Here is a 15,632-nt window from a genome sequence, read left to right as displayed (position 1 = left end):
TTAACACCCAATAGTTCAAGAATTTCAAAATACTATGACTCGTTTCAAACATAAAAAATGAGTGGAAGCTTCTATTTGGTCTCAATGGCACTATTACAGATTCTTTTTGTCATTTGCCGGTATGTCCTTACTCTTACCTAAAAAACATATCATAAGATTGGGGGAATATTATAAACACTCAGTAAGCGACCCACTGTTGGGCCCACTAGGTATACTTGTTAACTTTCCTATCAGGAAAAGGTGTACATCTTCTAACATGGCAGTCGTGATGAACCCAAAAGAGTACCTATCATAGCAGTCATGGTGATAGGTATGGTAGTCGTAGTGATCCCAAAAGGTGCACAGGAACACAAATTATGGTAGTCGTAGTGATCCCAAAGAAACACATATCATGAAAATCTTAGTGATTTCGAAGGAACATATATCATGGCAGTCTTAGTGATCTCGAAGTAACATATATCATGATAGTCTTAGTGATCCCAAAGCTACACATATCATGACAGTTTTAGTGATCTCAAAGAAACACAAATCTTAGCAATAGTGGTGATCCCATAGGGACGCCGAATTAGTCATAAGTGGAGAACATGAAGGTTCTTAAACATAAGATCTACACAACCCGTTAAAAAAGTTAACAGTCTCCATCTAATCTAACATGCTACTATCAACCAATAGACCTCATATCAAAATCATCGTCATATTAACACAGCCATCATATCAGCATGAAAAAATGCAACCATCATATCAACATGCAAAAATGCAAACATATGATCTCGTGTCATGTTCATATCAGCATAGCTCATCGATTACCGGAACGCCCACATAATCCTTACAATATCAAAGCATAATATTTCATTCCATAATGTTTATTTGCATGCTTTTACGATATAAGCTCAATCTTAATATCAATAACTTGGTAAAGGCGTTTGGGTCGAAGGCAAATCGATAGTAAGACACTTACCTCGAATATGAGCCCAAAAAGTTAGCAACCAACCTCTTTTTTTCAAGTAAAAATCCTGAATCGTGCCTAAGTAAAATAAAGGAAAAAAAAACTTACAAAATGTGTGATGAATAATAGATATATATATTAAAGATTCTGAAAAAAACTACTTTTAGATAAAGGAAAGAGATTCTTATAAGCCAGAGATATACTTTTATTTCAAATGGAAGAATTTTAAAAGTGGTTTAGCTGTCACATAACCAAACATTAACATAAAGCTATATCTTTGCTTTGTGGATGTTTTTCTGTTGTCCATTCAATGTTAGAAGACATTGTTCCTAACCCCACATACCACACAGCAAATATACCTTTTGCGGCAATACAAATTATTCTGTGCGTGCAATAAATAGATTAAAAAATTAAATAAATTATTTATTATCATATAATATAGGAACAATTGTAAATATAGACATTAGACCCAAAGTATTAGCAGATATAATACAATATAAAAAAAATTACAAATATGGTCATATTTAAATAGTCTATCAATGATAGATCACATTATTGGTAGAAGTTTATTAGTGATAGACCATATCACTCGTAAGAGTCTATTAACGATAGTCACTGATAGACTTAGTTATATTTGTAATTTTTATTAAATGATGTTATACATTTTGTTATTATTCATAAAAATGTTATCCATTGCAATTACCCTATAATATAATAGAAAATAACTGGATGCTTCCTGGTTTCATTCATTGTGTGCATTCTGAGAGTTGTCCAATAAAAAACTATCATGTACGACAGTTTTATATTTAAAAAATAATAATTTTTATCATTTTTCTTTTGTGTATATAAAAAATAAAGAGTATCGAATTAGGTACCGTCTATGACTGCATCTAATCAGTACTCTAATATAATTAATTTAACACGTACATGTGCATGGCCTTCATACCTTCTTTTTCTTACATTAGTCAATAAAATGGATTGTTCCATTCGCACCCACATAGTTTTTTCTTTTTCTTCTATTTTGTTTCTTTTTCTTTTCTTTCGCTTTAATCTCTTTTTGCAGGTGGATGCAAATTGATGGTCAACTTTTCTAAAGAAAAACGCATGTAAACCCCAATTAATAGAAGTATATGCTCTAGAATATCATGCATGAATTACCTAGAATTCTTTGGGGTTGACAATTAAATTTTCATACTTATTCAATTTCGTTAACGCTTTATCTTAATACCTTCAAATATCATATTTTAGTCATAAAAGTTACATAAGTGTATCAACAATATACCAATAGTCTATTAATAATATGTCAATAGTCATATCAGATAGTATATCTTCACTCTTTCAAAATGTAATTTTGAATTTAATCTTGATGTGTCAGCAACATACTAGTATTCATTAAAAATTCATTACGAACATGCATTGATCAATAGCATATCATGTCAACAATGTATTTATGTCAAATGATATCAATGATAGTTGCATATCAATATTAAAATATATCAATAACGGAGTCTAATATATCAATTACTAGTTGTTTATCCAGGACAAAGTATATAAATGGATGTATATTTATAGTCAAGTGTATCAATATAGTATATATGACCAATACTCATTATTAATCAAAATGCTATTCAAGAATAACATTAATGTATCAGCAAAATATCAACACCCATTTTGATTATAACATTTGGTGTATCAATAGGTATATCATATCGATAACTTATCTATGTCATTGATAATATATACTCATCATAAAGTATATAACGATGATTGGTATAGCAATGATTTATCAATAATAATGGTATATCAATATTGTATTAGTGTAGTTTATCAATGATATATAAATGGTATATAGTCATACGTCATATGTTAGTTGTATTTAATAGTAGTATATCAGTCGATATAGTGTATAAAAAAATCTAAACTCATAATGTTTTGTACCATTTTCGAGCTCGCCGATTTTCTAGAGCTATTAATTTTAGACAACAAACCTCCCACGGTGAAATTTCCTTAATGAGCTAACAAATTACCTTCTCTATAGATTTGGGGATTCAATAAATAAATGTGTGCCACTTGGACAATTTAATTAACATAGTTAGCATTGAAATCACTAATAAACTACTATTAAACACAACGAACAAGTTCTTTACTAGACCAAATACACTTGTATGTTTCATTCTTAATCAATTTGCTTTAGAAGTGTTCTTTATTGTTTAATAGTGATGCTTGTGTAATTAAGCAATAGCTAATAAGGAGAGGGATGTTGCTTCTAAAAGTAAGTCAGCCTCTTGATTAGATTAGTACCAGGCTAAGTGAGAAGGTTAGTGATAATCACTCACGTAATACACAAAATACCAGATTAAGTTTAACTCATATTAGTTAATGGGGCTATTTGGAGCGCTGAGATGATATAGGATGTGGGGAGTTTTGATGTCTGGAGAGTTCTGATATCTGAAAAATTCTGACCGAGTATGAACGATCGAGTATGATCGAACATGTTCAAGCATTGAGATGATATACGATACACTGAAGGAAAATGACGGTGAGATACAAAACATGTTTAAAAAATAAGCTAACAAATAATTAAAACAGGTGAGATAGGATAATGGACCTCCAAATAGTGTGATGATATAGGATGTGGGGATATACCATCTCATATTAGACCCCCAAACAGTCATTGGTTTATTTTATCAGAGTTTAATTCACCGTATAGTTACAACTTCAAGACCATAAAATAGAAATAATTTGATCTTCATTGTAATTGGAAAACATTAGAAACTAAACTTGAATTGGTTGTAATCTAGTGCTAAGACCCTATAGAGAGGATATTATAATACTCGACACATAAATGTATCAATAATATATCAACACTAAGATATATCAATAGCGAAGTTTAGTATATCAATTGATAGTCGCTATATTTTGCTCGTATACACTTGCAGTTTGAATATCATTGTTTAATTTAACCACACTTTGCAAGGGAACAAGTGTTTTGGGCCACGCTTTTGGGGAATAGCTTGAATTTTTTTTTTTTATGTACTTAAATTTACTTTAATTTTTGTGAATTGGAGCTTCTTAACACTTATTTAGTTGTTGTGGACACCTAAGACCTTTTCTTTTTAATCAATGATAATTTCCTGGCTTAATTTAAAAACAACGTTAAAAGTTTTAACTATATTAAATAAAATAAAGTAGCAGTAGATGTGGTACTTAGTTAGATTACTGACTAAATCCTACACATAATACTCGAATTGAAACACATACATTATTTATCTTGGATTTAGAATAGTTTCTACATGATTTTATTAGGTTTGACGTCATTTGTCAGTGATTTCTAGGGGTCGTTGAGATTGAGATTTAGAATAAAAGAAAGGGCTAAAACAGACTTAATTTGCTCATAAAAATCAAAATCGAGCCAAACATTAAAAAGAGAGAGAAAAAGGTCAAGGAAGGTTAAAAAAACATAGAGTAGCATCACGGCGTCCTATGGGATTGCAGCGCGACGCGAGTTCCAAATGTATGCACATGGCGGCGACAGAAGTGATTTATTTTTAGGAAAATACTACATTTTTGGAAATCTATTCTGTATACTCTACGAGTTTGGGCAGTTGATACCATTCTGTCAAACACGAAATTAGAGTCTTAAAGAGTGTTTGAGTTATAAAATAGAGTTGAGAGAAATGGGGTTATTCTCTTTACTTTTTCATGCTCGTTGGTATGTATAAGAATATGGATTTAGTTAATGTTTAATATTTTCTATGGATGTGTGTTCTTGAATATTTTTCTTTATAATTGTGTTTGTTACATTGATGAATGCTAGATTAAATATTTAATTAGAAAGATTGTATGTTTAATTGGACCTATAATATTAGATCAATATCTAATCTTTCATAAAAATAATTAGGTTGATAATGAAAGTTAATCATGACTATTCTTAATCTCATGCTTCTTAATTTGGTTCCAAGAAATTAGTAATCAGTTATATTTGCATGAAAAAATATTATTATTGATTGATAATAATCCAAACAATAGTTTCCAGACTCAAATATACAATATTTCATATCAATATTTACATGACTTAATAATGTAATTAAGGAAACACCCTTAAAAACCTTATTTCTTGAATTTCATAATTGTCATTACTATGTTTTCTTTTATATTCACAATTAAAATCAAATCATTCATCACAAGTCTAATCCTAGATAAAATCGATACAATTATAAAATAGCTAAGCATACTCAATCTCTTCAGCCGTTTTACTATACTATAACTTTATATGTACGTTTGCATTATACTAAGATTTTGGCATCAGTTACAAATTTGCATAGTATAAAAATCAGACAACACCAATCGTCATATTTTCACTTTCGACATCCTTTTCACCTTTATACTCAATCTCAACAAAAGATGATATTTAGATATATTTTAATATAGGTGCTACTCGAGATGTAGCTAAATCCCAGCACAAGTAGCACAAGACCTAATCTTATTTCTTTTTTACTTAATTAATTTTTCTATGTCACGTAAGGAAATACAAATTGTTCTATTCATGAATTTAATCCATAAATCCTTTGAAAGTTTATTTTAACAAAAAAAAAAAAAAAATTCTTTATATAATAAATTAAGATAATTGCAATTGGTAGCATTTTCAAAAATAATAATCAAGTGTATAACATCATTTAAAAAACTTCAAATAAAGCCAAGTCTACCAGCGATAGACTTTTAACGTTGATAGACTCTTATCAATGATATAGTCTATCACTGATAAATTCCTACCAATAATATGATATATCACGGATATACTATTTAAATTTGTTCATATTTATATATTTTTTTACATTATGTTATATCTTCTACTCCTTTGACTCTAATGTCTATATTTGCAATTGTCCCATAAATTAATAAGCAAAAAATTATTGATAGAAAATAAAAGTTAGCTATTGCAAATTTTTTAATTTTAATTTATTGATATGATAAATTGATGATAGACCACATGTTATGTGTAGCAAATACACATGGATAGAAAATCATTTTAAATATCGTTTTAACACTTTTACTTCCATTGATATATATATATATATATATATAACTGTAGTCTAATTTAATTTAATATATAGTGCTCGTTTGATATCTAAAACTTGAATATCATTGACATAGTAATTTTAATTTAATTCGTTATACTGATTGTGTAGAACAGTATATAATAAACTTAAAAGAATATGAATGCATCCAATTACCTAATAGTATATAAAGTCAAAATGGGTCTTATATACTATAAATATCTTCTATAAACAGGGAATATCGATAATAAAGTAATACCAAAACCACCATGTAAAAAAACCAATGAAAAAAACCTACTATTAATAGATCACAATCAATGATAATTCTATCACTTATACATCTCTTAGTCAATGATATGAATATTAGTGATAACCTTCGGTTATTGATCGGTCTACTGCTAATAGACATCAACTAGTAATAGATCTATCATGGGTTGATATGGCTAAAAATAATGTTATATTCATTTGCAGATATTTTTACATTGTGCAAAATTATCGTATATGCAATCACACCATCAAAAATTAAAAACTTACTGACTGGATACCTATAAATATTATATCATTTAAGAGGAAAAAGAAGACATTATACATGTTTTTTTTTTTTTTTTACGATATGTGGGGTACTGATCAAACCTTATTGATGGTACAAAGTTCATGTCAATGAAGCTATACTCGAGTTGGCAGGTTATATATGTTCTTTTAGGAATATTATATATGTTTTTTAACAAATACATTTTTTTTTCAATAATAGGTGGGGTAAGAAGAGGTCGAACCTCTAATTTTAAGGTTGATAATACAAACATATGTCAATTGAACAAAACGTGCTTGATATTAGTAAAAGTGTATGAACCTTCCCACCGGTCTCTCTTTTAAATATAATCTATGGACTAAAAATATAACATGATCATTGTTTATTAGATGAATTCTTTCTTGTCTTTTATTTTTAGTTCGCCATGTGTTTAAATTAGTTGAGCTATACCAGTTTCTTGTGAAGTAACTTCATTCAAGACGGATTCACTTATGTATGAATGTTATATATTTGCGATTATCCTTAATATTTATATTCTTAATTTATGTTTTAGTTCTTTTATTATCAATAGCTTTATTAATTTTGATTTTGTAGATGTAAATTCAAATCTAATTGAACATCAACAGGTTCAACCATCTTCATTGATGAAAAATAATAGTAGTTCTTATTGATATATATATTTTTAAAAATAGTTCTTATTGATATTTTAGTAAATTGAGAAAATTTACTAGTAGATCTTAGATTTTTTCGAGTAATGATCTTGATCTAAAAACTATAATTATTTATTATAGAAGTAATTTCAAGATCAAATACGCAAAAGATTTATTGAGAATGATTGATTTCATCGAATAGATCATGAAGTTTATTATGTAACAATTTTATAATATGAAATTCAGTAGAGAACAATTATGATATGTACAAAATTAATAGTCATTTATGATCTTTTTGTGAATTTTTTAAAGTACTTTGAATTTTTTTAAATAAATTTTTTGGATCCACCACTTATATCATATATTATTGTATGCAATATACTAATATGCATAGTATATAAAGCTAGCATCTACTTTTATTATTCCCTAAATTAAATTCACACACTTTATTGGTGCTTCGATCTCAGTGAATTTTATTTTTTAGTTCAAAATAATTAAATGATACCAATAGAAATTAGAGAACCGCCAAAGTGTAAGCTTTAAAAATTTTGACAAAAAAAAAAAAAAAACTTAAATCAATGTTAATTTAAAGTGATCATAGAGAGTCAATAGAATTTAAAAGAAAACCGAAAACCAATTAAAGTGAATGGAATTTTATCAAGAGAATTTTATTTTATTCTTTTTACATTGTGAAATTGGAAAATAGGAGTTTATATACAAGATTCATACTTTGTTTGATCCAAAATGATAAAAGCTAATAGAATTTTGATAGATTTAATTATATTAATAATTTAATAAAAGAAGTATTCAATTTCTTTAAAATGAAAATCAAATTGAAAATAAACGTTCAAAAATTAATCTCATATGTAACATTCATGTATTAATAGCTTATCAACATTTATTCAAAACATGGTTATTTGGATGAATTGAGTTCATGAAAATGTAATAAAAACATTATACTCGAAAACAAATAAATAAGGATTCAGATTATGCAAAAATAATAATAATAATAATAACAAATGCACAAACTCTGTTGATTCTTAAATTTTCTATATGAATAATAAACTTGGTGTACATACATTAACACTTTTGATAGTGTGATTGGAATCCAGCGTAGGAACACAACATTGACTGTAAATACATAATTGGTAACTTATTTATCAATCGAGACTCAAAATTGCTATTTTAACGACGTAACTTTGCCACACAATTTATATATTATTAGCCTTTTTTCTTAAACTATAATAACAGTGAAAGATCCAAACCACGAACCTCTTGATCGCTGGCATATTTTACAGTAATTGCAATTGGTAGCATGTTTAGGGATAATAACGAAGTGTATAACATCATTCTAAAGAAATGTAAATATAGTAAAGTCTATCAATGATAAACTTAGATCGCTGATAGACTTTTACTAGCGATATGGTCTATCATTGATAAACTCCTAGTGATATGGTTTATTACTGATCGAGTATTTAAATTTTGTCATATTTATGATTTTTTTAAAATTATGCTATATCTGCTAATACTTTTGGTCTGATTGCTATATATACAACAGTTTCTATATTTTATGTACTCTATATTTCTGTTGAACTATGCTAGTTTTGGCATCTATACTTAACGAGAGAATCAATCTTTGTATATATTTTTTCCCAAAATTATTCCTCCATAAACTCTTTATAAGAAAAGAAAAATAAATACTCTTCGTAGCTATATAAAAAGCTTCATCACATCTCTTCTCTCACCATTATTTTCTAGAACGGGAGAGAGCTATACTTGTTCAACTCTAGCATAAATTATGGTTGGATTTTCCTATTCATCACCTCATTCCAATGGAGATCCAAAGGCAATAGAAAAGATCAAGGTATACATTAGAAACTTCCGTAAATCTAAACCTTCATTAATAATTTCCTTCTACATACCATTAATCTTAATATCTTACCATATAAGTTAACTCAACTTAATTTTCACAGAACAAAAGGACAATAATTTATCCTAATGGCTTCACCATCACATGGGGCAACGACAATCGTTATTGGCGCTTGCCTCCTCAATCTTCCAATCCGTGAGCCACCATAATCATTCTCTTTCATCATATTTATCTTCGTCGGTCTTTTCTTATTACAATGTGGACCGAGGACTAAACAACTCTTCAAACTTCATGCGTACTCTCTTTCTTCCAAACTTACTTTGAAGTCTTTAACAATATTTTCGTTAAAGCCTTATCTGAATTCATTACTTTGTAGGAAGGAGTCGAGTGCAGCAGCAGAGTTACTACAAGTGTCATGGTTGGAGGTGACATGTTGGACAGACAATGTGGAGGTCGGAAAAAGCTACAGAGTTGGGTTCAACCTTTCCATGACGGCCGCAGCGTTTGGATGGAAAGGATGTGAAGTTTACATAATGGCAAAGATTGGGAAGGCAGGCAAATATGTGTACAAGAAGGTGCGTCTTGACACTCAATGCTCTCATCAGAACAAATTCAATATGCCGGAGAATGATTTAATTATCACCGTGAACCCTCTGCCGAGCTCGCCAGGAGATCACCGTCTCTACTTCGGGATGTATGAGGTTTGGAGCGGGAGGTGGAAGGGAGGACTCAAAATCCACCACGCATTTGTTGAGAAGCTCGGGGACTAGAGCTCGGCGGATCGAAAAGAATTATTCAATATAACGGTCACTCTCAAAATGGAAATGTTTGAAATATTATGTAATAAAATATTGAATGTTGAGTATGAGAATAATATTATGGGTTTTTAAGGGTTGTTTGGTGTACAGAGTTTGTAGGCTTGATGGGCTTCAGGACTTGATAAACTCTCTAGACTTAACGATTGTTTTGACTAAACAAATCCACACTTTATCCTAAATCTCTCCATATAATATTTTAATATATTGATAATATTATTTTATTTGTGTTATTTCAAAACTAATGTTATTCTTTCTTTTAGGTATTAAATCTACGAAAATACTAAGGTCTCAATTTTATAGAAATTTCAATGAAAATATCGATACAATTTCAATTTTGATAGAAATTTATGAAAGAATTAGAAAAACAAAAAATTCAAAATATAAATTTAAATTTATAAATTAACATTTTATGATTTTTAAACAAGTTAATATCCTTGTTATTTACATTTTTTTTTTTTTGTAAAGGTATTATAATTAAAGTGTGAGGTGGAGGAATCGAACCTTAGACCTCAAGATCTATAATACGAGCATTATACCAGACAAATTACACTTTTTTGATATTTAGATTATTTTTACATCAGGAATACTTATTCTTCATGTTTATATCGAACTCATAAAAATATGAAAATATCGATAAAAGTATCGATATATGAATAGAAATTAATACTATGATCCATCATATTCTTTCTCGCTGGACCCAACTTTTTGATATACAGAAATACATCCAAAGTGTCATTAAGGACGGCAATGCTTGAACACTTTTCCAGCTCAAAACCGCTTTCTCACCATTTTACTTTCCTCCTTTCAGCTCAACTTTCAATCCTACAAAGATATTCTTTATACTTTTTAATTGAAGTCAGACATACACAGCGTCATAATGAGCGTCATAATAAATCAAATTAGCCGACATTGGGAAACAACATTACAAAGTTGAGGTTGAATTAAAATATGGGTAATAATGAGGTGCACTCATTTTTATGCATTCTTTTTTATCATTTACATCAAAAAATAATAAAATATTTTTAAAAAATAAAAAAAGTAAAATTTGTCATATGAGAAGTTATGATTGAACAATTTGATAGAATGCACGAAGATGGGTGCTATCCGGGATGCACCTAAGTACTTTTCTTAAAATATTCAAAGATTCGATAGCACATAAAAAATGTCCATGTCTATATTATCGTTAGTTTCGGAACTCATTCGAGTACTTTCATGTGTTTATCTTATTGTTTGATAGGATTCAGCTAATTAATTTAAAATATCGTTGATTTGGTCGAGAATTAAGGAACAATTTGAAATTAAAGTTAATAAAACAGTAAAGTGTTTGATAAAAAAAAATAATAGAAAAGGTAGTAAAAGATTATTTCTTTTTATGCGCAAGCGCGATTACCTAAGTAAACCTACCAAAGAATAGCCGTAAGGCACGCATGTGAGAAAAGTTCCTAATTCTACCACAACCAAAATTTGGAAGCTTCTTTGTAAGTCTTTATATATATACCCATTTGACAAGGTAAAATCTTTCAATGTGTGTGTTGAAGCACTATTGGAACCCAAAACAAATGAAATTTAACTGCCCTGTCAAGAAAGATAGAACAAGAGATAGGAATTTGCTAGGATGATTTCTTCATCGTGGGAAACTAGATATTAAGAACCTCGACATGCAACCACATGATCATTTACAAATTAATTCGTAAACGACCCAATTATTAGTAAGATAAACCCTCATTAAACTAATCACTTCTAATTACTTGGGTTAAAAAGTAACCATACAAATCATTCAAGCTTAAATTAAGGTCAGAGGAAATTTTATCACGACGTATGAGAAATCCGATAGTGCAGATCCAACATATGATTAACTCTTATTCCTATTAGTTCATGTATATTGAATTAGAGTTAAGACTATCATTGAACATACATTCCCTAATCATGCTACTAGGTTTTTATCTTCGACGCAGCTATAACATATAAATAAACATAGCATTCAGTAAACAACCATTATGAATTATCAGTTCAATCATGAATGCTCATTGTAAATAAGGATGGAAGAAGATGTCGGGTTTAGTGTCCTAAATCTCATGATTCTTGTAGTTTGTAAATTATATAGACAAATTATTTATTTAATAAAATAAGGAGTTATTTTACTTGACATTTAGATTGCATTAACTCAATCCAATAAACTGAGAGCCAAGTTTATTTTATGTGAGTTGAACAATATGTGGTAGACATACAAGTGGATCACGTTCAAGTAATAACGTAAATGGTCTACAGAGATTAAAATCGTTCATGTGGAGACATGTGGGTGGAGATATCCTATATGAAGAGATTAACGCCATTTACTGAAGAGATTAAAATTTCCTAAGATGACCATAAGTAACTCTACCTCAATTTTGAGTGAGTTATGGGCTCCTGTCTATGAGGATAGTCATTTGATTTGTATGGATGAGAGTGACCTGAGTCGTCGACTCAATAAACGTACCATTTTGGGGATTTGTTCGAGTAGGGAGCTAGGAACATAACTACACAAGATGAAGTTCACTTCTTTCCGTCTTTAGGATATGTAGATGAATGGCTCTCTTAAGTGCTAATTTCGGGCCTTGAACAATAAAGCCTCATCATCTCATTGGCTCGAGAGGGATTTAGTATATGGTTGGACTATAAATTGATTGTTCATTAGAGGGATCAGTAGTACTTAAGTAGTAAGAGATAATTACAGGCACAAAATGATAATTTGACCCACCTGTAATCACAAGCAATTCATGAAGGGTCGACTTACAGATAATGATTATATCCGTGGACATAGAAATATATCTATAATGGGAAGAGTGTAACTTTGGGTCTTTAATAGAGTGACCCCACAGTTAATGAATGTTGATTAACATAATTAAAGAGTTTAATTAGTTAATCTCGGATCATTGGAGATTCTAATCTGTAGATCCATAGGTCCCCCTACTAACTCACTACTAGCTCACTAAGGATAAAATAAGGAACATTTATTTTCTAATGAATTTGAAATATTCAAATTAATTAAGGTAATTAATTGATTAGGAGAATTTGAAATGTTCAATAAATATAATGTATATAAATACATTATAATATAGTTTATTTTGAATGGGATCCAAATTAAACTATATAATATGATAGAATAATATTTGTGAATGATATTCAAATATATTTAATATGAATTAGATTCATATTAAAACTATAGGTTAAAATTAATATGAATGATATTCATATTAATACTATAGGTTATAGGAGAGGACCATATTCGAATATGATTCAAATATAAATTTAATTAAATATGTGATATCTAATTTATTAATTAATTCATTGTTAATTAATTAATTAATTAATATTTATTTAATTATATATTAAATTAGATTTAATATATAAAAATTAAATAAATAATTTAAACAAGGAGTTATCTAACGTGGTGTGGAAGAGTTATAACTCCTATAGTTAAAATACACCCTCTCCCTGAATTGGTAGAGGATAGTAAAGAACAGATATATGTAATTTTAATATTCTAAGAACTCTCTCAAATTCTGTCAAGAAATTTCAAGAACATAAAAAGTTTTTTATGAAAAATTTTCTTATTCCTTCCATCAAGAATAGAACAAACTTAGATAAGATTGACTAAACACGTACACATACAGTGGATAGAGAATTAATTTTAAATTTCTCAATTGATTGCATGCATTTGAATGACTCTATCTTTGTGAATTCTAAGTTTCTTTAGCTTTGAGATTAGAGTCACTCATTTGTAGCATAAGATCCATACCTAAATTTTGTTTTGTCCTTCTCAAGGAAGAGCAAAGTTTAGATTGGAGGTGTTTGATAACTCTCAAAAAGAGCTATTTTTATATCTCTAATCTCCATTGTATGTTATGTTTAATATGATTAAATGATTACATTGTAGGAATTCAAGCAAATCATGAATTTTGGAGCTTTTCGAGTCGTTTAGGATTGATTTGGAGCTATTTGAAGTGAAATTGAGCACCCGGAGCTTCAAAGACTTGAAATGACCAAAATGTCCCTGAGGTTGGCAACAGTCGAAATTTGGCTAGAGTTGGTGGCCCAAAGTTTTCCGGTAGGGTCACCGAAAGTTAAGACCGGAGGTGGTCGGTGGCGGTTGGAGTTGGCCGATGGTGCCAGAGATGGTGTCCGAAAGTTGGTCGGAAAACTTCCTAAATTAAATTAGAAAACAAGTGTAACCCATGTATTTGAATAGTATTTACCATTCAAACCCATGAGAAAAAGTGTAGGAAACCTTGGCTTCTTAAACCCTTGTCTCAAACAAGGGTTGGGCTTAGGATGCCTAACCCATCCCAATCCCATCCCTTGAAACAAACACCTCCATAGAGGTCAACTTTCCGAGTTAACTTCTTTGGTTAGTGACGGTTCCTGAAACTTACATCATTAATAACCTCCAAACTTAGTCAAAAGAAAATTTGTAAATACCGAACTACTCATATCACTACTAAAATATAGCAATAGTGGTAAGTCCGAGTCGATCCACAGGGAAGCACGATTTATTTTGTTAAGCCAATTTTCTAACTAGAGTATTAAATGGGGGGTTGGTGTGGAAGATAATAATGTGTGAAATTGAAATAAAAGGGTAAATGCAATCTAAGATAGGGGTCTATATAATTTCTAGAAGAAGAGAGAGTTTGTTATGTAATTTCTATCGTGGATTCCAATAATTAAACAAACATTTATTCTATACATGCACAACTAATAAATTGATTTGAACTAATTAATTTCTACAAAGGTCGACAATTAATTAAACCAAAATCAATCGAGCGTCTCAATTATTAATTAAGGTCGAAAAGACCATATCCTAAGTAAACTATATGCTCTTAATTCTACTGGGTTCTCAGCGATCATATAGAATTAAAAATCATATGCATTAAAAAATGAGGATTCAATCGCATCGATTAAATGTCAAGAAAATTGTAGCATTACAATACTTGCAGGTAGCATTGCAATGCTACACATTTTACCTTATGGCATTAGGCGAGCGTCAAGCAAGCGTTGCAATACTGTATAGCGTTGGGCAAGCGTCAGGCGAGTGTTGCAACTCTGTGACAACAACATTTTCGTAATTTCTTCTTCTTTGAAGCCCGGATGCTCAAATCACATCCAAATTGCTTCAAATTAATCTCTGTCTTCACCAAATCTCTAATTCTACCTCATGGTTTCTTGGAACCTACAAAATAAGACAATAAACACATAAAATCCAACAATGGACTCAAATTAAGCAAGGAAATATAGCTCTTTTTTAGACCTATCAGTTAGTCAAATAGTTGCAGAGACGCAGCAAGTGCAAGCATGTAGGATCTGCTCGTTTATGGGCCATCTTAAGCAAACATGCCCAAGGTTGCAGTGGAATCCAATGCCATGAGACTACTACATAGGAGGGTTTCATAGTCATTTGGGTGATGATTTCCATCAACCTAGATGAGACGAGTCCTTTGGCTATGGGAACCAAGGATGGGACTGCAATCACTACGATTCACATCCTATCGCATCCAACGTGTTGATGCAAGCTCACACCACCGACTTAGATATGTCATTAGTGTTGAGATATATGTCCTAAATCTCGTATTTTGTATTGTATAAACAATATTCATTTATTTAGTAAAATAAAGAGCCATTTTATTCAACTTTTAGTCTTATGTAACTCAATTCAATAATCTAAGATGGAAGGTTATTTTATGTAAGTTGAACAATATGTGGTAGACATACAAATGGATCATATTCAA

At 29.9% G+C, this 15,632-nt stretch overlaps 1 protein-coding gene across 1 annotated transcript; it reads left to right on the top strand.

Moving 5' to 3' along the window:
* Positions 1–8,917: 8,917 nt before the first annotated feature.
* LOC120084212 (protein PHLOEM PROTEIN 2-LIKE A9-like) lies at positions 8,918–9,914 on the top strand. The gene is made up of 3 exons (XM_039040108.1): positions 8,918–9,046; positions 9,156–9,247; positions 9,429–9,914. The coding sequence occupies exons 1-3, from the start codon at positions 8,981–8,983 to the stop codon at positions 9,820–9,822; spliced, it is 552 nt and encodes a 183-aa protein (XP_038896036.1). The 5' UTR covers positions 8,918–8,980; the 3' UTR covers positions 9,823–9,914.
* Positions 9,915–15,632: the final 5,718 nt, after the last annotated feature.

The sequence above is a fragment of the Benincasa hispida genome, chromosome 8 (assembly GCF_009727055.1).
Source record: "Benincasa hispida cultivar B227 chromosome 8, ASM972705v1, whole genome shotgun sequence".
NCBI classification, from domain to species: Eukaryota; Viridiplantae; Streptophyta; class Magnoliopsida; order Cucurbitales; family Cucurbitaceae; genus Benincasa; species Benincasa hispida.
This window is presented reverse-complemented; position numbering and strand designations above follow the sequence as displayed.

Excerpts from the sequence above, each read along its gene's own strand:
- LOC120084212 (XM_039040108.1), top strand. The coding sequence starts at position 8,981 with ATGGTTGGATTTTCCTATTCATCACCTCATTCCAATGGAGATCCAAAG. Across the intron at positions 9,047-9,155 it reads AGGCAATAGAAAAGATCAAG|AACAAAAGGACAATAATTTA; the intron begins GTATACATTAGA and ends TAATTTTCACAG. Across the intron at positions 9,248-9,428 it reads CCTCCTCAATCTTCCAATCC|GAAGGAGTCGAGTGCAGCAG; the intron begins GTGAGCCACCAT and ends ATTACTTTGTAG.